The 25,366-nt window shown below is 38.8% G+C and overlaps 1 protein-coding gene across 4 annotated transcripts in view; it reads right to left on the minus strand.

The window, feature by feature from the left end:
* Positions 1-25,366, minus strand: part of FER1L6 (fer-1 like family member 6) — a 118,220-nt gene that overhangs the window by 63,135 nt on the left and 29,719 nt on the right. For all 4 annotated transcript variants that reach the window (XM_039359841.1, XM_039359839.1, XM_039359840.1 and 1 more), the window contains exons 2-11: positions 17,459-17,541; positions 15,502-15,628; positions 11,958-12,012; positions 11,024-11,155; positions 10,045-10,107; positions 8,504-8,582; positions 6,212-6,368; positions 5,170-5,356; positions 3,442-3,634; positions 937-1,283 (exon numbers count right to left, since the gene is read on the minus strand). In XM_039359841.1, the coding sequence (XP_039215775.1) occupies positions 937-1,283; positions 3,442-3,634; positions 5,170-5,356; positions 6,212-6,368; positions 8,504-8,582; positions 10,045-10,107; positions 11,024-11,155; positions 11,958-12,012; positions 15,502-15,628; positions 17,459-17,541 (1,423 nt within the window). The remainder of the gene's footprint in view (positions 1-936; positions 1,284-3,441; positions 3,635-5,169; positions 5,357-6,211; positions 6,369-8,503; positions 8,583-10,044; positions 10,108-11,023; positions 11,156-11,957; positions 12,013-15,501; positions 15,629-17,458; positions 17,542-25,366) is intronic.

A 25,366-nucleotide genomic window follows, 5' to 3' on the forward strand; every position in this document is an offset into this window, starting at 1 on the left:
CTCCTTAATTCTAGGTTGGCTCTCTCTTTATTGATCTTCCACCCATTACTTCTTGTTCTGCCCTTTGGAGAAGCAAACAGAAGACCAACTCCATTGGTCTCTGTCTTTAGAGAAACTTGCATGTGGATACAGACCCAGAACAAACTTAAAGAGATTTAAGAACATATGACTTCTACATGAACCTTCTGCAGTGCTGGTGGCTCCATCAGAGAAAGAATTGCATGCCTCTTTCTTGGTATTCTCATGTGATAGTTGAATATGTAAGTGCACAATTAAGTAAACATTAATTTCACTGGGTTATACTTTCTTTTGCCTACTTCTTTGTTCTGATTTGTACAGCAGGATGATCTTTCTCATCTTCAGTCCAAATAACCTCAAGAAACAGATAATCTTTAACTTTCATATGGTGTCATCACCACCTGATATAAATAAAGATTCCTCAAATTTAATGAGCTCATTCCTGACAGGAAGGCAACATATTCCAAGACAAATACCTATCCTCTTGTCATTGGTAAAATCCAGTGAAAAGACACCAGTGAGAAGCAAATGTGCTTAGTTATGGTTCAGGGCCTATGCTCCATGTTTGCTAGCTTTGAAGTAACCTCATCTCTTTGGGGTTCCCTGCCAGAAGGGTCATAAAGTCTTTCTTTGTCTTATTATATTCTTTACTATCACTGAATAGCTTTGACTACTGATTTGGGTTATATGATTGTGTTATTTTCTTATCCCGCCTTGGAATAAAGCCTTAAGAGGTCAAAATGCAAAAGTACCTCTAACCCAAACCTGCTGAAACTATGGTGTGTTGAGGAAACGGAAAATTCTGGAAAAAATGTCCAAGATAACTACCTTTCAGTAGGAGCTGAGTCATCTAAAATAAGGCCAGCCCTACATCTTGGAATTCATCTAGTAAAGCAGATCCAGATTTTAGTTATTTACCTCAGGGGGCACGTCAAAAGGTTCCACTTCCGCATCTGTTGAATTTGTTTTATCTGAAGAGGAAGATGACTTGCCATCTTCTGCCCCTTTGTCTTTTCCGGTCCCTTTTGAACTTTTAGAATCTTTGTCCTTAGATGGCCGTTTCACATCCTTGATGAGCTTTGAGAACTTTGATTCCTGGGCTGCACCAGAGAGGATTTCCACCGCAAGCTCAATTCGGAGACGTCCCCTAAAAGAGACACCTTCCCCATAGCCTTCATTGAGCTCCTGGTAGTCATCCATCAAGCTGTGGTTTCTGGGTGAACCATAAAGATTGATCCAAGCAGGTCCAAAAGTAGGCAGGAAACCTGGAAAAGGAGACAGGTCCCACAAAGAGAAGCCTAATGAAGCATGAGAAAAACAAAGATGCCTAACACAAGCGGGCATGTTTAGTTGCATACCAAATAAACGTTTGAGCCGTTGCAGTGGTTTGCTGCCTGTCTTACAGATTGATGTACTTATTTGCTAGTAAATCTACACAAGTAAATTAAAGTCTTGCCTGGGAATTATAAGTGACTTGTAAATGAATGGGGTGTGTGTACTTTATTTGTGCCTTATCCAATCCCAGTTTAGGAAAGCAAGAGAGCTTGATTTCCATGAAAAGAAGTTCCAGTAAAAGGAGTCTGCCTGAAAATCAAGTTTTTGGATATCTTTTTTTTTTTTTTTTTTACAATTTTAGATATGTGTACTGTAGTAAACTAAAATAACAGAAAAGGCATTGTGCATATATTTGGGTACCATCTTTTTTCCTCCGGGGGAAAAGTGTAGGTATGAGTGGGTTGGGCAATTCAATCTATCCTGTAAGAAGAAATAATATATTTTTTAATTGCTATGCACACCACATGTCAAGAAAAGAATTGTTTCCTAAAACACTGTAAGACATCAAAGGAATGTTGTAGATGGCACTTCATCTAGAACAGTGGTGGCGAACCTATGGCACGGGTGCCAGAGGCGGCATTCAGAGCCCTCTCTGTGGGCACACGTGCTGTTGCCCCAGCCTCGCCTCCCCCCGTGACCCCCTCCTCTCCAGCAGCCCCCCCCGAAGGAGAGTCGCCCCAAGCGTGGCCCACGCAGAGCAGCACAGCCAAGGACATGGCAGCCAGGCAGCGTAGACAAGACTCTGCCCTCACACCCCATCATGCACAGTTGATGCTGCAGGGTGCGGGCAGAGGGCATGACCGCCATAGCGCTGCTGGGCTGCCTGGGCGATCTGCAGCGAGCCCTGGAGGCAGCGAATGGCTCTGCAGGCAGGCGGGGCGGGGGATGGAGGGGCGGAGCAGGGGTGGGGCAGGGGTGGAGCAGACGCGGGACCAGTTTTTGGGCACTCGGTCTCTAAAAAGTTTGCCATCACTGTTCTAGAACCTCAATCTCTTGAAATCTCTTGCTCCACTGGGAAATTACAATATATAGTCTTCTTCCCAACTCTCTCCTTTTTCTGATGGACTCTCCCTCACCCTTCCACTTTCTTAGATAAAAATACAAATAAAAGAGGTACAGATTCTGAAATTCCCAGGTAATCACATCTGACTATGCCTAGGTCAGGGGTAGGCAACGTTGGCTTTTTTATGACTCATGAACCTCAACTCCCAGAATTCCTGAGCCAGCCATGCTGGCTCAGGAATTCTGGGAGTTGAAGTCCACAAGTCATAAAAGAGCCAAGGTTGCCTACCCCTGGCCTAGGTATATCACCGTATATCCAGATGAAGTTGATGACAAAAATCAAGATGCTATAAGTATGGGCTCTGCATAGATAGGGGACAGTCACTCCTCTGTGTTGGGTTTATATCACAACTGGAGGAATAAACCAATTTCTTCAAACTTTCATCAATTCTGGAGGATGAAGGGAGAGATATAAGCCACTGTATGATTGATGACATGCCCTTCTTGTAATGGTATGTGGGAAAGACCTTGTAAGAATGGGACAAGAAACACTGCCTAAGGAATGATGAGATAAGAGATAGCATAGCCCGGATAGTAGGCATGGCAAGAAGTTTGGAAGAGACCTCCCTAGTTTCTCAGGCTGTAAAAGAGATGGGGGGGGGAGAAATGTACATTGCAAGATGCTGTCAATGTAGCATTATAATAAAATAGAATTAGCTAAAAAAAAGGATAAATGTCAGCCTTATTAGATAAACCAGATAGGAACAGCCTTCTAACTACTGCGCCACCATGGCTCAGGAAACACAAAAGGTGTGCTAATTCTGCTTTATTGTAAGGTTCTATTAATGGAATGTTGGAAATCTGAATGTACCAACTTCCTGCTGTCACTTTTAACTGCTTGATCAATTATGGTAGGTCCACCCTAAGTTTCTTTCTCTAACTGTTAAACCATTCGGGGCTTCTGCTTCTCTTCTCTGATTATTTCCTAAGCACCATCTCTTCCCCTCATTCCCCAAGATCATCCACAATTTCATGACACCTATACAGCCTGTTTTTTTTTAACCAGAGAAGTATTTGTCTCTTTACCTTTATCGCCATCCTGCTCATTTGAGATCTTCTTCATGTCTATGAAATGAGTTGCCAAAGCCACATCATTCATGCTGCCTTCATCCCATACTTGGATTTTGACTCTCCGACACAATGGGGGAAACATTTCTTTAAAGATAATCTGTTCATGCCACACAGGATCAGCACAGGTTTTTTGCACTGTGGTTCGCCCCTAAAACAAAAGAGGATGGTTGAAGAAGGTCAACACCAAATGCCCTTTCTACCCCCAGCTGGGAACAATAGGCAGCGGTCCCCAACTTTAGGGCTTGGCGGCCCAACTGGGGGGGGGAGGGAAACTGGGCTGCGCGAGCAGTAGGCGGCGCACATACACACATGTGCAGCTTGACTTGTGTGAGTGGCAGGCCAGAGGCATGTGCATAGGTACCCAGCTCAAATAGCGCAAGTTGGCCTGTGCATGCACGTGCATTAGACCTTCGCTCACACAAGTCGAGCTGCATGCACATGTGTCTGCCGGTCTTCCACTCATGCAGCCCAGTTCCAAATAGGCCACAGTCCAGTAGTGGGCCATAGAGGACCCCTGCTATAACATATAACTTCCTTCTGGATTCTGATATTCAGGAGAAATAGCAGTAGCCCCCAGTGCTAGGCAGAAATCTACATGGGATCCTACTGGGAGTGACGAAAAAGGAAATCTAAAGGAAATCTAGTGTAAGTCCCAAAAATCTTTTGTACAAACAGGAGAGGCATTTTGGCAGAACCCTCCATACACTCCATAGCAATGTTCTTCCTCCTTCTACAGAACTGAATTCTGAAAAAAATGTATAAGCAAACCTCTTAGTTTTCTATGAAGTTCACAGGAGTTACCTGCTAAACTTTCATTAAGCAAAGTGAAAAAGAAAGAGGGGGAGACAGTCAGGAGGATGCCTTCATCATCACATGCTTAAACTACTGCAATGTGTTCTTGATGGAGCAGCCCTTGAAGACAAGTCAAAGTTGGAACTGGAACAGGATACAGTAGATGACACCCATCCTGAGACTGCTAAAGTGGTGTCCAAGAGGCTTCTAGGCACAATTCAAAATGCTGATTATTACAAATAAAGCCCTATACAGTAAGGCATCAGGATGTATCAGGAGTCACATGATTCTATCTATCCTGTATGAATATTTAGGGTGGATTGATAGTCCCACCGCCACTATTGAGGTACATTTGGCCCCAAACCTTCTGTAATTCCAGAAATTCTGAAGATCAGATGAAATGTTAAAGTTCATCTAATCCAACCCCTTGTTCACTGCAGTATCTAGTACAGGAGTGGGGACCTATGGCCCTTTTATGACTCCCAGAATTCCTAAGCCATCCATGGCCAACCTCTGATCTAATAGTGCATTTCTAACTGATGATCATTCAGCCTCTTTTGAATAGACACCTAGCCTATAGTATGATTGGTTATTATGCTGATTAATATTGATATTAATTCAAATTTTAAAAGTGCTAGGGGAAACTGACCATGTTGTGTTTTTCCCTTTATTATGCACCACCCAACATCTTGTGATTGTAGCAGTATCCAAGCATTGAACAACAAAGGCATAAATTGCTGAGATTGCTAACATAACTCTGCTCACTCAAAATTCATGACAGCTAAGTTAAAATGTTATGCATTTTTTAGCTGTTAGGAGACAAGACAAAAAAAAAAGGTTGTAGGAGAGCAATTGACTACAGGCAATGCAACCCCTACAGTGGACACTTACGCTTTGACCAGCAAACATGACAACCACAAATGGATCCACCAGGTCCTTACTATCGCCTATGAAAGCTTTTGTGACATTGGCCATGATGCTAGAGTTCATTTTAGGAAGCTCCTCAGCTTTGTAGATTCTCACGTAAAATCGAGCCCAAGGTCTTTCTGATGGAAATCCCTTCGGAATCAAGAGGTTTCTGAAAGGGAAGGCGGGGGGGGGGGGGAATGGAAGAAAAGAAAAGGAACAGATGAGCAAACCTCTGAAGAAAACCCAGCGAAGAAATTCCACAGAAATGGTTGCAAACATCAAAGCAACTCAATGCTTAACAAACCCTTGGCTGCAGCCCAAAGCTGTCCAAATTTGGCACCCAAATTTGTCAATTTTGAACAGTTTCCCACCTCTGCAAATAAAGACACTCAAGTATGTATAATGCATTTCATTTTCAGTCCCGTTCTGAGATATTATTGATCATTCCTGGCTAGATTGGAGGTATTCAGACTGATATTTTAAATTTAAATTTAAACAGCCAGCATGAGAGCCAGAATGCATTTGCATTGAAAGGAATTTAAACTCTTTCAAGTTATGGTCATAATTTGAACAGAGGGCCCTGGTTTGCTTTTTGATTTCATTAATGCCCCTCCACCATGACTTGTTGTAAATGGTGTCTTTAGCACAGTGTTGTTCAACCTTGGCAACTTTAAGATGTGTGGACTGCACAGTGCTGATTGGGGAACTCTGGAGGTAAGAAGAAATTATTAACTAGGCAAAGAACGATCCAGTGACATTAATTCAGTAGTTTAATGGAATCTCAATTGCATTTATTACATTCAAACCTAAAGTAAATCAGAAAGCGTCTCTCCATAAAATCCCAAGAAATTCTGCAGCAGTTAAGAATGCTGTTTCCCAAGGTGCTTTTTAATCAAAAGCAAACCGACATAGCTGTGATAGACTTTGTCAAGCATTACTAAGCCCCATGTTATTCCTGCAGGATTTCCATTATTTATATTGACCCCCAAGGGCCAGCCAGAGAAGAAGGGAAGTGATGTTATACTTCTCTATCTGCTCTTCGGCATCACTGCCTTTCTGAGTTGCTTGAATCACATCTCCTTTCCCTGCCACACTGATATCACATTTCAGATAACCCTTGACTCCTGTTCGAATGTCAGCTGGATTTGTGAGAACGGCCCATTTGTCACAGAACTGATGACCTGGGAAAACATACAAAGAGAACAGCACCCAGCAGAGGTTTTGAGATCCCTGCTAATAGCAATACAGTAGCCCTCAGCTTACGACCACTATTGAGCTCCAATAGTTCTGTTGCTAAGGGAGACAGCTAATAAGTGTCTTTTGCCCCATTTTGTGACCTTTCTTGCCACAGTTACTAAGTGAATCACTGCGGTTGTGAAGTTAGTAACACAGTTGTTAAGTGAATCTAGTTTCTCCATTGACTTTGCTTGTCAGAAGGTCGCAAAAAGTGTTCACAAGCATCTGGGACACTGCAACTGTCGTATATATGAGTCAGTTGCCAAGTGTCTGAATTTTGATCATGTGACCATGGGGATGCTGCAATGATTGTAAGTGTGAAAAATGGTCATAAGTCATTTTTTTTCTCTGCACTTGTAACTTCGAACGATCACTAAATGAAGTGTTGTAAATTGAGGACTACTTGTACAGATCTCGACTTACAATCATTTGTTTAGGGACCATTTGAAGTTACAAAGGCATTGAAAAAAGTGATGACCATTGCACCACCTCCATGGTCACGTGATCAACATTCAGACACTTGGCAACTGGTAGGTATTTATGACGGTTGCAGTGTCCGGGCATCATGTGACAAGCAAAGTCCACTTTCAGTACTTTTTTTGATTTTTTGGATAAAATTTGTTCCACATCAAGTTCCACTTTCAGTACTTTCCCTGTCTTGTCATTCCTTAACTAACATCTTTTAGATATAGTCTATCCATATCCAGACATAATAATAATAATAATAATAATAATAATAATAATAATAATAGTAGTAGTAGTAGTAGTATAGTAGTAGTAAAGTTGGAAGGGACCTTGGAGGTCATCTAGTCCAACCCCCTGCTCGGGCAGGAAACCTTACACCATTTCGGACAAATGGCTGTCCAGTCTCTTCTTAAAAACTTCCAGTGTTGGAGCATTTACTGCTTCTGGAGGCAGGCTGTTCCACTGGTTAATTGCTGATAGTGTTGCTATTGTAGTCACTAAGTTCCGACTCCATTGTTCAACGATCTCTTTCAACATTTCTGAAGTTGTAACATTTTGGGTCATTGTATAAGTCCCCAGCATTAATTGACATCAACAACAGGCTTGTGATTTTTGCTCCTGCTTAGAATCTTTAGTGTCTACTTTCTACAAATCATAAAATAATTAATCTAACACAGCCACAAGAAGTCTGTTTCCCATCAGAAGCTATTTATTTTTAAATATAAAATCTTATCAGTAAAGTCAATGTTCCAAATTTATCTGGATTTTTAGCCCATTTATAACTTTCTTGCATCAAAATTTTATTTAGACTTTCGCTGTTTATTTCAAGTTCTGTAAGTACTTAATCTTATAATTAATCTTTCTATTATTCAGATTTGAAGATAAATACTAATAGCTTTAACATAGTTATTAAGCAATTTCTAAAAGCAATTAGAAAGTGAGACTTGAGAATTTTGTGTTTTTAAAAGGCTCTGCCACGGTTGCAAGAGGGATGGCTAACTCCTTTGTCTTCCGGCACTCAATCCCATGGAAAATCATTGTCCTGTGGCTTTCTCTCCAAGAGAAGTCATCCGGACCACATGTGGGCGATCTCCTGTTTACCATTATCCGGGAGAGATTCGAAGCAGTGTACAGTATTCACCAGTTCCTTGATCTTTACTGCAGTCATTGCCTCCACTTTCACAGAAATATTTTCAATTCACATATCATCTCCAGAAGTCAAGAATTAATATTAAATCTCGTTATGAACTCTAGCTCGATGAAAGCAATCTTTGTAATTCTATTTCTGAAGGATTATGGTCACCTTTAGGTTAATGGTAATGTATTCAAATATTCTGCCTTTGGATATTGTCCTTTCTTACATCAGGTTGCTACCAATTTTCAAACTTCTAACACAGCAGAAGTTGTGATCCAAATTTGTCCACTCTCAGGGGAAACCTTAATATATGATTCAATATGGGCAGTGAATATGCAATATTTACACAATTCAGAAGTGGATTGCTTAGTTTGCTTTTTATTTTAATTGCAAGTTAAGTGAATTAGCCTCAAGGTGCAACAAATTAAGCAGAAAAAACTGTTTAATAAAAAGAGGAATTGCTGAAAATAGCTTGCTTACCTGGTTCGTTGTAAACGGTTCCCAAATCTACTTTGAAGGAGCCAATCAATACACTCCTTATAAGTTTGTTATGCATAACCTGCCAAGGAAGACATGTAAAATGTTTGTCCACCTACCTATCCTTCTCTCTGTTATCTATCTATCTATCTATCTATCTATCTATCTATCTATCTATCTATCTATCTATCTATCTATCTATCTATCTATCATCTGTTTATCTATCTAATATGCTATCTTAATCACAGAAGTTACATTTCTGGAGTATAAACATTTTTATTATATGAAAATTTATACTCCAGAAATGTTCCTTCTCTGACATTTGAACTTTCCAAAGGCAGAAGAACCAGAACAATCATTTACCCTTGGAATAAATATTCTTGGGCCTGTCTGTTAATCATTCTATAGTATAGGGTTGACGGAAAATAAACTGAATTTGAATTTAACTAATTTCATATTTTCCAGGCAATTGTAGAAACAAAACAGTTGAAATTGTTGTTTTTTTTAAATCTCAATGCCATTCAATTAGGGTCAATTAGTAATTAGGAAAAAGTCTGTCCAAATATCCAAATATTCATAAAATTAATATATAAATTGCATTCTATTTTGGAAAAAATGACTGTAAAAACCTTATATAAAATATCTCCAAATAAAAGGGTGTTTGGGGAACTATCCATCCAAATGTATATATCTTTAAATACAAACATTTTTTAAAATATCAAATTTGGTGCAACATATTTCACAGATGTGAAGAAATAACAAAATACTGGAAGACTTGGGAATTTTGTTCATAACTAATATAATTCAGCTCTTCTTTTATTTTGGCAGGTGCTTTTAATCCTGCATATTCCTCTGCATTTTACCCTTTCTTATCATTTTAATCCATTGCCATAATACATTCTGTGCAGAAGTGCCTGCAGGATAGGACATGGTCAAAAAAGTCACAGTGATATCTGTGTTGGTGCAATCAAAGTGCCATCCATTTGTTACATCAACAACAGGCAGAGCTTTGATCTCATCATTGTGGCTTTTTGACTGTACCCTGCAGACACTCCTGATTCTATGACACAAGGACCACTAAAAGGAATTGGATTGTTCATATTTTCTATCAGTGCAGTAAAATCAATCAATCAATCATTAAAAGCTCCAGTCCCTTTGATTGTGCAAACAAATTAAAGTTACAACAGTGTCCATGTCAGAAAGAGACATGAATTTTGGATGTTGGCTGTGAAATTGTCTTATTTCCTATAAAGTGGGTCTGACCTTGACAGCCCAAATTTAAATGCTGATTTAAATGTGCAATATAAAATACAGGAACCCAACAGAAAATAGATCTGAGAAGAAAATAGATTGTTCCAATTAGAAATAAAGTTAAAGAGGCAGTCTTTAAAAATGCATGAGCCACTTATTAACATAAATTAATCCAGTCAGTTTTTAATTTTTACAAGTACAAGCCATCACTCTCCTACACAACCAAGTTTGTTCCTTAGGTTTTCAAACAACAAATTACAGTAATTGCCTGCCCAAGATGTATATATACTTACAGAGATGTTGATAATTTTGTCAAACAGATGAACTTGAGGCCCAATGAAATCAAAGAGAAAATACTGAGAAGGGAAAAAAACCCCAAAACAATAAGTATAACAGAATTTAGAAGAGTATCTTTAGAGCTCATATCTTTAAATTTTACAGCAAAGGGTAACATGAGAGAATCACATAAGAGGAAAAAATAATTCCAACTTCTCCATCACTGTGTTTCTCATCCATTTGAGAGACAACCTTTATTGTTATCAGCTTTGAATCATAATAATTGCAGAATTGATTTCTGATTCCAGATTTTTTTTTCACTTGAACCCTAAATTAAATTATAAGTCCTTCTCCTCAAGGAAAAAATCTGGGAAGTAAAGTTTAGTGAAACTATTAGGCAACTCTAACAAACATTCATAGCATGCTTAAGCTACATGTTCATTTGCAAGATATCTTAGAATGTGCAGGTAGTCCTCAACTTATAACCGGCTGCTTAGTGTCATTCAAAATTACAGTGTACCTCCCCAGGGCTTTATACAACCCAGATTTAAAGTTTGGAGCGCCACTCCCCATCTCCCATGATCACATATGACTTTTTTGCTGGAAACTGGTCTTTAATTCTAATTTCTGCCCCAAAAATGCCTATTGTATACAATAGATTCACTTAATGACTGCAGTCTTTGCTTAATGACCAAGGTGTTTGCTTAACAACCATTGTAAAAAAAATCATAAAATCAAGTATGGTCACATGGTGACCTGCTTAATGACTGATGTGACTTACAACCATAATTCCAGACTCACTTACAGACGTATTCTTCCCCATATCACTCTAATATAGGTATGTATGCCCCCAAATGGGGAACATCCCTTCAACGGGTGACACAGCTGGCCTTTTAACCATCTTATTCATTTTACTAAAAAAAAAAAAAAAAAAGCAAAAAAAGCAAACCAGCTGGGACACCTGTGTTTTCTAACCACTCAGCTCAGTTTACATACTTCATTATAAAATGGTGTATTGGTTCCTTCTTTGACTGTAGTCTGCTTCTTTTCATCCCCAATTTCTATAATCACCACCGGATCTATATTCTCTCCAACGAGCTGCCGTGCTTCGATGATGGTTATGGCAATCTGCAAGAATGCAATGCAAATTTGACTCAAAATCTGTCAGGCGGGAAAGACCAGGTGCACATGTGAAGGTTCAATTAGGCTGCTTTATTGCTGAAAGCCTATGCACAGGAATCTTCTCAACTAACACTCAGTATCTGGTCAGAATTAGATAAAGGTCATCAGCACTCAAGGGGTTTAGGCTTAGTTTCTTTGTAGCTACGTAGGGATTCTAGGCCGATCCCTCTTTTTTGCTCCCCTTGCTGTGCAGATTCTGAGGTTTTGCTTGATAAAAAAATATAGGAAAGCAGAAGTTGCCGTCAAGCTTTACGTTTTTACTCAGCTGAACAAAGACGGGCTTCTCTAAAAGAGAGAAAAAGCCCCAAATATCAGAAAAGCCTTATTTTTATACTTTCTTTGATTACATAAGCAATTCACCCAGCAAAGCTGACACACATAAGATAAAGACTTTGCCCTTTAAGGCTGGCACACTGTACATAAGAAGGAAGAAAGCAGAAGTAGCTAAAAATGTTCCCTTTTGGGTGTTCCCCCATGACACCATATGTTCCCTCTTGGGTGGTTTAGGCGTTTCCCTAAGACACCATATGTTCCCAGGTGGGTTAGGATATTGGGTGTTTCCTTTGCTGTCCCTTTATGACCTTGCATTCATGGTCATAGCGGGGCCATCTGCACATATTCACAATTGATACTGTCCCCTAAGTCCAGGTCAACACCCCCCCCCAGATTCTGTCATTCCTTCTCCTACAAAATCGAAAAGGATGTTCAGGTCCTTGACCAAAGACACTGGCCATCATTTTGTACTTACCTGATAATTCTGGGTTTTCATTTCCGATTCATGGATCTTCAACTGCAGCTTGGCTCTGTTTCCATTTCAGAAAATAATGACAGGACTCAGTCTTCAGAAACTACATTTTACATTGTTAACCAGTCTAATATGATTTAATTTGTCCATTTCCATATTTAGACATAGGGCTTACTTAAAATTGCAGGTTATTCTCTTAGAACATAGGCAATGACCCAAGTTTCAAAATTAAAGCATGTATGGCCCTGATTCACATATATTGTTCTAAGAATGGTTGTTAGGAGAACCAAATTTGGCTTGGTTCGCGTATAGCAAAAAGCATAATGTTCAGTTCATTCAAAATGCCAAGGCAAAGCCAAAACTATGTTTTCAAGTTCATCCCCTAAAGAGTTAGGAACAATCTCTTCCTGAACCCTTGGGAGTCTGATGTACAGGGCATTAAATAATACCAGCAATTATGAAGTTTGATGGCTGCATATGTTATACAACATTGGAGAGAAACCATCATTTCATAATAATGTCAGGTTTCAGCATTCAAAAAGTCCTATGTTCAGTCAGTTGGAGAATTTTAATCAGCATTGGAGAAAATGGCAATCAATCACTACTACACATGGTGCATCTAGATGACATTCTGTATTAAAGGCACCATCATCCTCAACATGATTTAATATGAAAGACAAACAATAGAGCACTCTGTTAGTCTTTTCCCAGTAGCATCCATTCTAGCAGCAAAATGCTAGAAGGATTTCTGTTTTTAAAACCAGGCAGCCCAAACCTTTTACTGTCTTAGAATGAGTGTTTAATATATTGTCATATGTGAAATCTACAGTGACTGAGTTTGCATAACATACTATTCTAGGCTAAAGTGTTTTATAAATCAGACCTTCATGGAAAACTAGAATAATGTTTCCTTCCTTCCTTCCTTCCTTCCTTCCTTCCTTCCTTCCTTCCTTCCTTCCTTCCTTCCCTCCTTCCCTCCTTCCTCCCTCTCTCCCTCCCACCGTCCCTCCCTCCCTCCCTCATCAACTGAGAACACAGATTTAATTATGAATGGAAAAGCCAAAATGCATATTGAAAAATTATAAATTGGTGTCATCTATGCCATTGTGGGTATATATGAAAGTAGGAATTAGTAGATTAGTGATACTTGCATTCAGCAAGTATCATACTTGCACAGTATTGAATGGGATAATGGAAAAGAGATGAATTTTTGAAAATATCATGGACATTCTGAACGAATGTCATCCAAGTAAATATATATATATATATATATCCCAGGGTTGCAGCTTTGGTGCTCTCTGAACTTGGTTGTTTGCATGCAGGTAATTCATTACCCAATTAAGTAACATCAGAGTGGAATTTGCAACCTGTTTAAATAGAGTAGTTTGCGCTCCCAGTGTTGGTGGGAGTGTATTTTTTTCCTTGGTAATTCCTTGATTAGGGTATTGTTTTCTGTTTGATTGGTTGCTGGGTATTAATCCCTGCTTATCTGGTGTTGGCTGTTGGAGATAATGTGCTCTGGTCTTTTTGTTTCCTTATTCGCTTTTTATTGTCTCTTTGGAGTGTGAAAATATGGTTTATTTTTATGTGTTTATTGATGGCTGATTTTGGTGTATGCCAAGCTTCTGGAACTCCTTAGTATTTTTGGATTTAGCCTGATCTAGGATGGTCACAATTTCACAGCTGAAGACAACTGAGTCTGTCCATGTGTTATGCCAGTGTTTCCCAAACTTGACAATTTTAAGGCATGAGGACTTCAACTCCCAGAATTCCACAGCCAGCAACGGTGGCTGTGGAATTTTGGGAGTTGAAGTCCACATGCCTTAAAATTGTCAAGTTTGGGAAACACTGTGTTATGCGATTAAGGAGTTTGCATGGTGTTTTCTAACTACTAGTTGGTGTTCATGGGTGTGCTCTGATAGTCTTCTGCCTGATTGTCCTACAGACTAACTGTTATCATCCTTACATAGTATGTTGTAGATGTCTCCTATCTTTTTATTCTTAGTCTACTGGGCCTTTTGGTTTACCTAAGAGGTTTTGGAGGCTTTAGTTGGCTGGTGTGTCACACAGTAATGCCATGTGGCTGTAATAGACTGTGGGTTGGTTCTGAGGTGTAACTCACTTAACAACAGTCTTGCTTAACAATGGAAATTTTGGGCCCAGTTGTGATCATAAGTCAAGAACTATCTGCAATGTTGATTCTCCTGAAATGGAAGAGTGTGTTGGGAATATATGCATTTATCTGTACTTCTGGTGAATAGACTAAATAATAGTAGCAATTGGTACACTCTTGGAGACCTTGAAGGACTATATTGAGGACAAATTATCCTGGAAAAGATTTATCTTTGTAGTTGCTAAAAATTGACACTGATTGGACAGCACACGATCAATGTAGGTTTCCTTTCTTTAGTATCCTGAGATATGCCTTGGATATCCAGATGAATGAATGAATAAATTATCTGCCTTACTCAGAAGCTTTGAGTAACGTTCATCCCTGTCTGCTCAGTTACTCTGAAGAGAATACTTTGCTGACATGGGAATACGTTCTATTCTTCCCCATTCATTGGCCATAACAATGGTGATGGGTCTTCCCAATATTCTGCTAGGATAGCGGCCCCCAACCTTTCCAGGAACTCTTTCTGTGGAGGGTGTTTTTTCCATGGACCAGGGCTATGTGGTTTTGCATACCGCCTGGATCCCGCACATGCACAGATGGGACTTCGCTCACTTGCGCAGCCCAGTTCCTGGCAGGCCATAGGCTGCTGCTGGGGGTTGGGGATCCCTGTGCTAGGACATCTGTAGAACTGGACAATAGTTTGGAAATAAGTTGGAATCTGGGAACACAAACATAGTCTCTGTCGTTCCTTAAAGCAGCTGCTTCCAGGGAAGCAGGCAGGTGCTGCGTTCATGCCCATATGTGCTGAAAAACACCTTTTTGGAACTCAATTTGTAGCAATTGCACAGCTATCGTCACTTATTCAAAATTTGCTTTATGTTTAAATATTAACCACAAAGACACTGTTATCAGCCCAAAGAGCAGGATATAACACTGGGAATGTTGAGGTTGCCAGCTTGCCAAACTGACAAGAGTTCTTACGTGATATAATATAACTATCAGTTTCACATATATGAAAAATACTGCTGTTCATGTCACACGGATCTAGAAGGTGGATTCAATTTGACCGAAGTCAACAACTTGCTTTCTATAGAAAAGATTGAAGGTTAAATCAAGATTCTTGATCTATTCCTTCCCACTTTTTCATCTGATGCAAGTTTGTCTTCAGATGGCAACATTTTGTTGACATATAGATTCTGTCTCCTCCTCCTCCTCCTCCTCCTCCTCTTCCTCCTCCATGTCATTATCAGCTAAGAGCTTCCACTTAAGCATATTGGTTTTACACTTAAGCACTCCAACTCTCAACCTATTAAGGGTTAATGCCAGATGATGGAGAAAAGTGACAAATTCCATGGCTTCCAGTCTTTGGCTAGAAAATCAACAAGAGACAGGAGTATTTAGCAAGGGAAGAGATTTTTTTGACCTATATACCTTTTACTCCAAGACGCTGAAACTCCAGAGCTATAGATGGAGTCAGTTTCATCATTCAGCATATCTTCTAGTTCACCATCTTGACCACTCACAACCTCATGCTGTAAATGTTCAGGTATCTGCTCCTCTGTGGAAGAAATATATATATATATATATATATATATATATATATATATATACACACACACACATTTATATGCATGGATTTTGTGGTAGTAGAGAGCAAATTCTGCCCTCTATTTGGTAATTCTCGACTTACAATTATTGGTTTAGTGCAGGGGTAGGCAACCTTGGCTCTTTTATGACTCGTGGACTTCAACTCCCAGAATTCCTGAGCCAGCATGGCCATGGCAAGTTCCACTACCTTACTGGAACTCTAATCCAATACATGAAAATAAACTTCATGTTGTTTTGATAATATGAATTCTACTTCATTACTTTGTTTGAAATGCCTGCCTAAGAAGGTTAATAATGAAGTGCTGTGTGACGTTTTGCTTATTTATCTGCTCATAATTAAAAGGGAAATTGGAAGCTTCTTAATGACATCTCTGTGGACAAGTTAATCAGTTCTCTTGATGGCTAGCTTTGGTTTATATTTATAACTGTATATTAGTTCTCTCCTTCCTCTCCCTAAAGCACAAATCCCCAAAGAAAAGAAACACAGATAGATAAATGTAGGGAGGACTTTTGAAATTTAAAGCAATAATCCATTATAACAGTATGTAGCTGAGAAAGTTCATTTGTTTCAAATTATGAGAACCTTCTCTGATCAAAGCTGCTAAAAGTTATAAATGTCCTGCCATTTTGAGTAAGCAATGCTCAATAATGTAGGCCCTAAAATAGGTTTAATATTCTAAGAAAAAGCCAAACCCTTTTGTTCTCTCCCTTCCCTTTAAAGATCTAAAGATTTCTGGATTTTGCATCCATATATTGATCATTGTAGTTCCTGGACATTCAAAAATGTTAATTAAAGTCTCAAGCTGTCACATATTTGTCCACCTCTGATCTAAAACTCTGCTAATCCACTAGAGCAGGGGGTTGGGAAACTATGGCCCTTTTATGACTTGTGGACTTCAACTCCCAGAATTCCTGAGCCAGCCATATGACTCAGGAATTCTGGGAGTTGAAGTCCACGAGTCATAAAGGGCCCATAGTTCCCTATCTCTGCACTAGAGAAATGTTCTAGAACAGAGGTCCCCAACCTTCTGGGAACCAGGGACCGGTTCTGTGGAGAAAGGTTTTTCCATGGACTGGAGAATGCGTGGTTTTGTGTGCTGCCTGCATCCCAGGGATGGGGCTTTGTTTGTTTGTGTGGACCAGTTGCTGGCATGCCACGGCCTAGTACCGGTCCACAGACCGGGGGTTGGGGACCCCTGCTCTAGAAATTTCTCTGCATTGGAGAAATGCTCTAAGCAGATCTTCTCAATGGTTGAGAAGAGTCTCAACTGAGAACCAATTTGGTCTAGTGGTTGAGGCACCAGGCTGTGAGTTCTAATCCTTCCTTAGTCATGAAAGCCGGCTGGGTGACTTGAAGCCAGTCACTCTCTGTCAGCCCAATCCACCTCACAGGGTTGTCATGTGGAGCAGGAGGAAGGAGTACAGTTTTGATAATTGAATTATTGATAAAAATAATAAAAGGAAATAAATAATTAATAACTGAGGGCTCTGAGTTTTCAAATCTCCTTCTCTAGAGAATAGTGAATCAGCATGGAAAATGGCACAAACCTTGTAACTCACAAACAAACAAACAAAATAATAATCTATTGATCTTGTTCTATTGATGCTTGAAAAATCTTCCCTTTAAAAGAGACTTAAGTTCAGAGTTCAGGTTTTCCTGGACAAAGGTAGCATGTTATCATGCTCTTTATTATGCACAGAACACCTGATGTCTCAAGGAAGCAATTGCCCTGCAATATTTGGATATTAGATGACATCATCTCAAACTAGATAGGCTTACCTGTTGCTCCCTTGTTTGCAATGAGTAACCCCTTGTCTGCTTTTCTCTTCATCTTCATCTTTATTCCAGCGAACAATCCTTTTCTGCAAATAATAGTGAGGAGGAGGAGGAGGAGGAGGAGGAGGAGGAGGAGAAGGAGAGGAGGAAGAGGAGGAGGAGATAAGCATCAAAACAAAACTTGTAATTCTTTCAACAGTATTCCAGGCTGCCCCATCCAAGATGCTATTCTATTCTACTTCCATTCTTTGTCTTCTATTTTCCCCTGGCATTCTTCAAGGTTTACTCAGTGTTCCATTCTTCTTAAGGAAAGTCAGTCTTTGCTACACTATTTCTGACCCTTCCACACCATAGAATTCTTTTTCTTTAATGTTTCTTTTGTTTTAATATCTGCTAAACTTGTGGTTCTCCCAAAGCTGCTGGTGGCACCACCACCACCACTACCAGGGAATGGGACAACTTGCCACAGCCAACTTGTTATGGCCAACTTGCTATGGGACAACTCACTGAGGAACAATTTAACAATTCTATTTAATTATTTAAAATAAATAAAAAAATATTTTAATTTTTGTCAATTGCATTTTATTCTGTCCCTCCTTTTGCATCCTTTCTTTAATGATTCTTATTGTGTAGTGGGTTTCGTAGGCAATAACTAGACCAGCATGGTACAACGGTGTTTATTAACTCAGAACAGAACTGTCTAAAACCGGCAAATTGCCTGCAATTTATACTTTCCGCCTCTAGAGCATCAGCCAATCACAACATTAGCTCGCTCCCACCTAAACTTGAATTCTTGAACTTCCCTCCAAAACAATTGGAGGTTCGTTAGTTTCATAATACATTAAGATTAGTTAATACATAACAATTCTCTTCCACCATTTCTTTGTTATTAGTGTAACTTTTGTCCAGCAACAAGTTGTACTGTGGCGGGTTGGCCATGGCGAGTTGGCCACAGCGAATTATCATAGACCCCAATTACCATCCCTTCTGAGTGAGGACGATATTCTTCTGACTATGTTAGAATCCACACCCAGAAAATGAACAAATGTGGCACAGGTGGCATGCTTTACATTTGTTTAAAGGTATTACAGTTAGGCAAGAAAGTATGTGCACAAAAAAAAAGAATTCCATACTAGACGCAAGATACAGCTTCCTTCCACACTTAAGAGTTTTGAAGGAGAAAACTTTGCTACCAATGGGCATAGATCCCATCCTTAATTTGTGTCCTGATATAACTAGGACCATCCCCTGTGATAGTTATTGACTATAACATGGCAGACACAGCTGGGCGATCAACATGTCACTCTTTTTTATTGTGCCTTACATGCATTGAACATATGTAAAATGGAGATAGATTTGATTCCTTGGTCACACCCACCAGTGATTACCACCATACACATACAAATGCTACTATAAAATAATATGGTCGAGGACTTCCGGTGGTTAAAGCGGTGGAAATGGCGGCTACTTTGTAGCCGTCCTCCTGAGATGGTGTCAGATCCGCGGAGCATAGCGTTCATCAGCTGGCCCGCGGCTCGCAATCCCCTTCCCGGGCGAAGGGAAGGGGTAGAGATCGCATGAATAGAGGTAGAACCTCTTAACCCTCCCTGGATTTTTATTTTAGGGGGGTAGAAAGAGTGCTCCCTCGGAGTTCATTGCCTTCTCCGCCTCTCAGCTGTCTTTGTTTCTTTGGAAACAAAGCGAAACGCCGCTACCATCTCCGTATTTAAAGTAACCGTGAGTAATCTTAAACCGGACAGAACTGTTTAAAGGATTTTATTTATAGTTTAGTTTTATTTTATTTTTTTTTAGTTTATTTAGTTTATTTAGCATGTGTTGATTTTTTCTTATTTTTTGAGCTTTCCCTTTTTTTTTTTTCCCGGGCGGAAAAGTGAGAGTGAAAGTAAAATGGCGTTTTGAAAGTTTTTTTTTCTTTTGAAAGACGGACTGGCTGAACTGTTGTTTAATACTGCTTTCCTTTTTAAGTTTTTCTTTATCTTTTGGGAGCTTTTAAATTGATTCCATTTTATCCTATTTTACCTTATTTTTAACTTTTGGACTATTTATTTTTTATTGGTATTTTTATGAAGAAAGAAAGATAATGGCTTCAAAACGACAACCAGCTACTACAGCTCCTAAGGTAACTTCTTCTCCTGCTACCTCTACTGTGCAACAACAACTTAAAATAATACCCTCAGTGCAGCAACCTAAAACTACTCCACCCTCACCTCCCCCATCTGGCACATCAGCACAAGACATTAAAGAAATAATGGTAAGTGCTGTGTCACAGTTTAGGGAGGAAATGAAGCAACTTTTGGAACAGAATAAATCTGAAAGCAAGGAAGAAATGAAGAAAGAGATGAAGGAGCTTTTAGAACAGAATAATACTATATTGAGGGATGATATACTTCTAGCTTTATCTGGAGTGGCCTCAGTGGTTGTGAAGCTGGACTCTAGAGTGGAGGAAATTGAAGAAACAGTAGAACTTTTGGACTATAAATTCCAAGATATGGAGAAAAAAGTGGAAACTTCACAAGATGATATTCTTATGTTCCAGTATAGACAGATGGAATATGCTTTGAGAATAAGGGGCCTGAAAGAAGATAAAACTCAAGATCTGATGGAAATGGTGATTAATGACTTGGCTGTTATTTTGAATATAGACAAAGATGAGTTACGTGGGGAAGTGGAAAGAATTTATAGAGTTAATTCTTGGATTGCAAAACAGAGGAATCTGCCTAGAGATGTGGTGATATATTTTGCTAAGAAGTCCTTGCGAAATCAGATTCTGCAAACTTTTTACAATAAAAGATTCCAGATTGCTGCTCAAGATATTATTATTTTAAAGGAAATTCCACCTAAAATTTTAAGAAGCAGAAAAGATTTTGCTTTTCTAGCAAATGAACTTAAAGCAAGACAAATGCCATTTAGATGGGAGATTCCGATGGGCATTGTTTTGAGCCATGCGGGGACACGTTATAGACTTAATACAGTTGCTAAAGCTAAGGAATTTTATAAAACGGTCCTGGGTGCAGGCTCACCTTTGCCCATGATGCACAAAGTCCTGAGTGATAAAGAGATGGAACAGAAATCTGAAGATACAGGTGCGATGACTGCTGGACAGGTGGTATGGATGTCTCAAGCAGAGGTTAAAGAACAGAGAATGACCCGTGCAGCACACAAACGTAAAGAAAAAGAACAACAGAAAAAAGAAAAAGAAATTAAAGAATCTACTCAGCAAATTGTTTCAGTGCCGGTGGGAGGAGCAAGACCCAAAAGCTCTGCAAAATATTCTTCAGTAGCAGAATTTGAGGGGATCTTCTCCAGGCTTAAGGCCAAGGGAGATGGCAAAGCTCCTGACCTGGAATGTTAATGGATTAAATATTCCTCAAAAGAGAAAAAAAATCTACCATTATTTGAAACAACACAACAATGATGTTATTTGTTTGCAAGAAACTCATATTATATCTAAAGACCAAAAATACTTAAACAATCCTCGTTTGGGATCTCATTTTGTATCTCCCGCCCCTGGGAAAAAAGGGGGTGTGGTAATTTATGTTAAACAGAACTTATCTGCTACCCTGTTAGAATCAGATCCTCATGGAAGATATGTTATGCTTGAACTTGGTTTATATGGCAAGAAAATTCTTATTGTGGGGTTGTATGCACCAAACCAGCAACAGGAGCAATTCTATAGGTTGCTACATCAGAAAATAACTTTGTTGGATTATAGATCTGTGATTTTAATGGGAGACTGGAATGGTGTCTTAGACATACAAAAGGACAAAAAAGGCTCTTCTACCTTTTTTAAACAGGCTAAACTACCTAAAGCCTTCTTTGACATGAAAGAAGATTGGGAATTGAGGGACTATTGGCGTGAACGTAATCAAGAAGAAAGGGACTTTACCTTCTTCTCAGATAGACACCAATCTCTTTCAAGAATTGATTTCTTTTTGATTACAACAGACTTATACAACAGGGTGAAGAATGTAAAAATTTTTCCTAGGACATTGTCTGACCATAGTCCAGTATGGATGGAACTGTTTGCTGAGAAAGAAGACAGGAGATCCTGGAGGGTGAATGAGAATTTATTCAAACAAGAAAAAAATGTTCATAAATTAAAGGAATGTTTAAAGGAATATTTTGCTTTAAATATGAATAAGGGAACATCAATGTCAATGGTGTGGGATGCAAGTAAAGCTTTTATGCGCGGTATTTTGATAAAAATGAATAACTTGCATAGACAGAAACAGACTCAGAAACGTAAAGATTTAGAAGAGGAGATTAAATTAAAAGAGAAACTTTTGATTTCAAATCCTTTAGACGAAAAGGTGAAAGGAGCTTTAAAACTGTTAAAAACACAATTTAACATGTTGATGGCTGATCAAGCTGCAACCAATTTATTATTTATGAAACAAAATATATTTTGTAATGCTAATAAACCAGGGAGATGGCTGGCTTATCAGTTAAGAAAGAAACAGAAACAGAGGAATATAGATAAAATAAATTATAATGGTAAATTGGTTTATCAGAAAGAATTGATTAAGAAATCCTTTTTAGAATACTATCAAAAATTATATAAGAGTGCCAATATTCAAACTACAGATATAAACAATTATTTAGGTAAAGTTAACTTTCCTAAATTAACAGAAGATCAGGAAAAAGAGATTAATGGCTTAATTACTAAAGAAGAAATTGTTACAGCTATTAAACAATTGAAATTGGGCAAAGCGCCGGGTACGGATGGGTTGACATCTATCTATTACAAAACTTTAGTAGAAGAGATGACTCAACCATTGTGTGAATTGTTTAATAACTTATTACAGGGTTTAGAGATCCCTCCATCTTGGCGTAATGCATTTATATCATTGATTCCAAAAGATAATCAAGATCTTACATTGCCTAAAAATTACAGGCCTATATCTCTTTTAAACGTGGATTATAAAATCTTTGCAAAAATTTTAGCTAATAGGTTTATGGGGATCTTGCAGCAGTTTATACATAAGGATCAATCGGGTTTTATAACTGGAAGGTATATGAAAAATAATGTTAGACAAATTATTAACTTATTAGAGTATCTAGAAAAGAATAACCAAGTCTCTGCAGGCCTGATATTTTTGGATGCTGAAAAAGCCTTTGACCAAGTGAATTGGCAGTTTATGTTATGTTTAATTAAGGAGATGAATTTTGGACAAAATATATTACAAGTATTATCTAATATATATCAAAAACAGACTGCTCAACTTATTGTAAATGGGGGTTTGTCAGAGGCTTTTGTAATAGAAAAAGGAACAAGACAGGGATGCCCGTTATCTCCGTTATTGTTTGTTTTAACATTGGAAATTTTGTTGATTAAAATTCGGGAGTCTCAAGAAATAAAAGGAATAGAAATTAATAAAAAAGAATATAAATTAAGAGCCTTTGCAGATGACTTGGTTGTTACTCTGTCTCAACCTACCTGTTCGGTGGTAAAATTATTACAATTGATTCAACAATATGGATGTGTTTCTGGTTTTAAAATTAATAATAATAAGACCAAAATATTAGCTAAAAATATGACTAATGGTGATAAACAGGTTTTAGTTAACTTAACAGATTTTGAAATTGTTGATAAGGTAAAATATTTGGGGGTCACATTATCTGCTTCTAATGCAAAACTGTATAAAAATAATTATGAAAAGCTGTGGATGGAGGTACAGAAGGATTTAAAAAACTGGAACAATCTACAGTTATCCCTTATGGGTAGAATTGCAGTTATCAAAATGAATGTCCTGCCAAAGTTTATTTTTTTGTTTCAAATGTTACCTATTTTAAAGAATGAACGTAATTTAGATGAATGGCAAAAAGGTATTAATAAATTTGTTTGGGCAGGGAAAAAACCAAGGGTGAAACTTAAAATAATGCAAGATTTTCGTGAGAGAGGAGGACTCAAGGTACCAAATATGAAATTGTATTATGATGCTGTAGTATTAACATTGATCAGCGACTGGGTGAATTTAACAAATATAGAAATACTTCATTTGGAAGGTTGGGACTTACTTTTTGGATGGCATGCCTATTTAATATTTAATAAAAAAGTGGATTGGGTTTTTAAGTCTCATATTATAAGAATCTCTTTGCTTAGAGTGTGGAGAAAGTATTATAAAAGTGACTTCAAAATACCATTATGGGCTATACCTCGGCATGCCATAGAAGGCATAAGGAAAGGGGTTAATATGGATATGGTCTCTTATGCACAGTTACTTAGATGGGATGGCCAAGATTGGCAGTTAAAATCTTTGGAAGAATTAACGCATGAAAATTTAACTTATTCATGGTTCCAATACAGACAAATAGTGGACAGATGGAAGATGGATTGTAAAATGGGCTGGCCTAGAGAAGATGAAGCTCTTTTAAAACAAGTAAGAGATCAAAGGCCAACCCATATTAGTAATAGTAATAGTAGTAAAGTTGGAAGGGACCTTGGAGGTCATCTAGTCCAACCCCCTGCTCGGGCAGGAAACCCTACACCATTTCGGACAAATGGCTGTCCAGTCTCTTCTTAAAAACTTCCAGTGTTGGAGCATTTACTGCTTCTGGAGGCAAGCTGTTCCACTGATTAATTGTTCTCACTGTCAGGAAGTTTCTCCTTAGTTCTAGGTTGCTTCTCTCCTTGATGAGTTTCCACCCGTTGCTTCTTGTCCTGCCTTCAGGTGCTTTGGAAAATAGCTTAATTCCCTCTTCTTTATGGCAGCCCCTGAGATATTGGAATACTGCTATCATGTCCCCCCTTGTCCTTCTCTTCGTTAAACTAGACATACCCAATTCTCGCAACCGTTCCTTATATGTTTTAGCCTCCAGTCCCCTAATCATCTTTGTTGCTCTTCTCTGTACTCTTTCTAGAGTCTCAACATCTTTTTTACATCGTGGTGACCAAAACTGGATGCAGTATTCCAAGTGTGGCCTTACCAAGGCATTGAAGAGTGGTATTAATACTTCACGTGATCTTGATTCTATCCCTCTGTTAATGCAGCCTAGCACTGTGTTGGCCTTTTTGGCAGCTGCAGCACACTGCTGGCTCATATTTAAGTGATTGTCTACTAGGACTCCGAGGTCCCTCTCACAGTTACTACTATTGAGCATGGTGCCACCTATGCTGTACTTGTGCATTTGGTTTTTCTTGCCTAAATGTAGAACCTTGCTTTTTTCACCATTGAATTTCATTTTGTTAGTTAGTGCCCAGTGTTCAAGTCTGTCCAGATCCTTCTGTATCTGAAGCCTGTCTTCTGGAGTGTTGGCTATTCCTGCCAGCTTGGTGTCATCTGCAAATTTGATGAGTTCCCCATCTATCCCTTCATCCAAATCGTTGATGAAGATGTTGAAGAGTACTGGGCCCAGAACAGAGCCCTGGGGCACCCCACTACACACTTCCCTCCATATAGATGCAGTTCCATTGAGGACCACTCGCTGAGTACGGCCGGTCAGCCAGCTACGGATCCATCTGGTGGTGGTTCTGTCTACCCCACATTTTTCTATCTTGTCAAGTAGTAGGTTGTGATCTACTTTATCAAATGCCTTACTGAAGTCCAAGTAAATTATGTCCACAGCATTCCTCTGATCCACTAATTTTGTCACTTGGTCAAAGAATGCAATAAGATTTGTCTGGCATGATCTATTTTTGACAAACCCATGTTGGCTTTTAGTAATGACTTTGTTTGCCTCTAGGTGTTCGTTGATTCGTTGTTTGATTATCTTTTCCAGGATCTTCCCAGGTATTGAGGTCAGGCTGATAGGTCTGTAATTTCCTGGATCCATTTTTTTTCCTTTTTTGAGGATGGGAACTACATCAGCTCTTTTCCAGTCCTCTGGTAGTTCCCCTGTGTTCCAGGATCTTTGAAAAATATAGTTCAGTGGCTCCGATATCACATCTGC

This window comes from Crotalus tigris, unplaced genomic scaffold, assembly GCF_016545835.1.
Source record: "Crotalus tigris isolate CLP2741 ecotype Arizona unplaced genomic scaffold, ASM1654583v1 scf7180000019137.2069052, whole genome shotgun sequence".
Taxonomy (NCBI): Eukaryota; Metazoa; Chordata; class Lepidosauria; order Squamata; family Viperidae; genus Crotalus; species Crotalus tigris.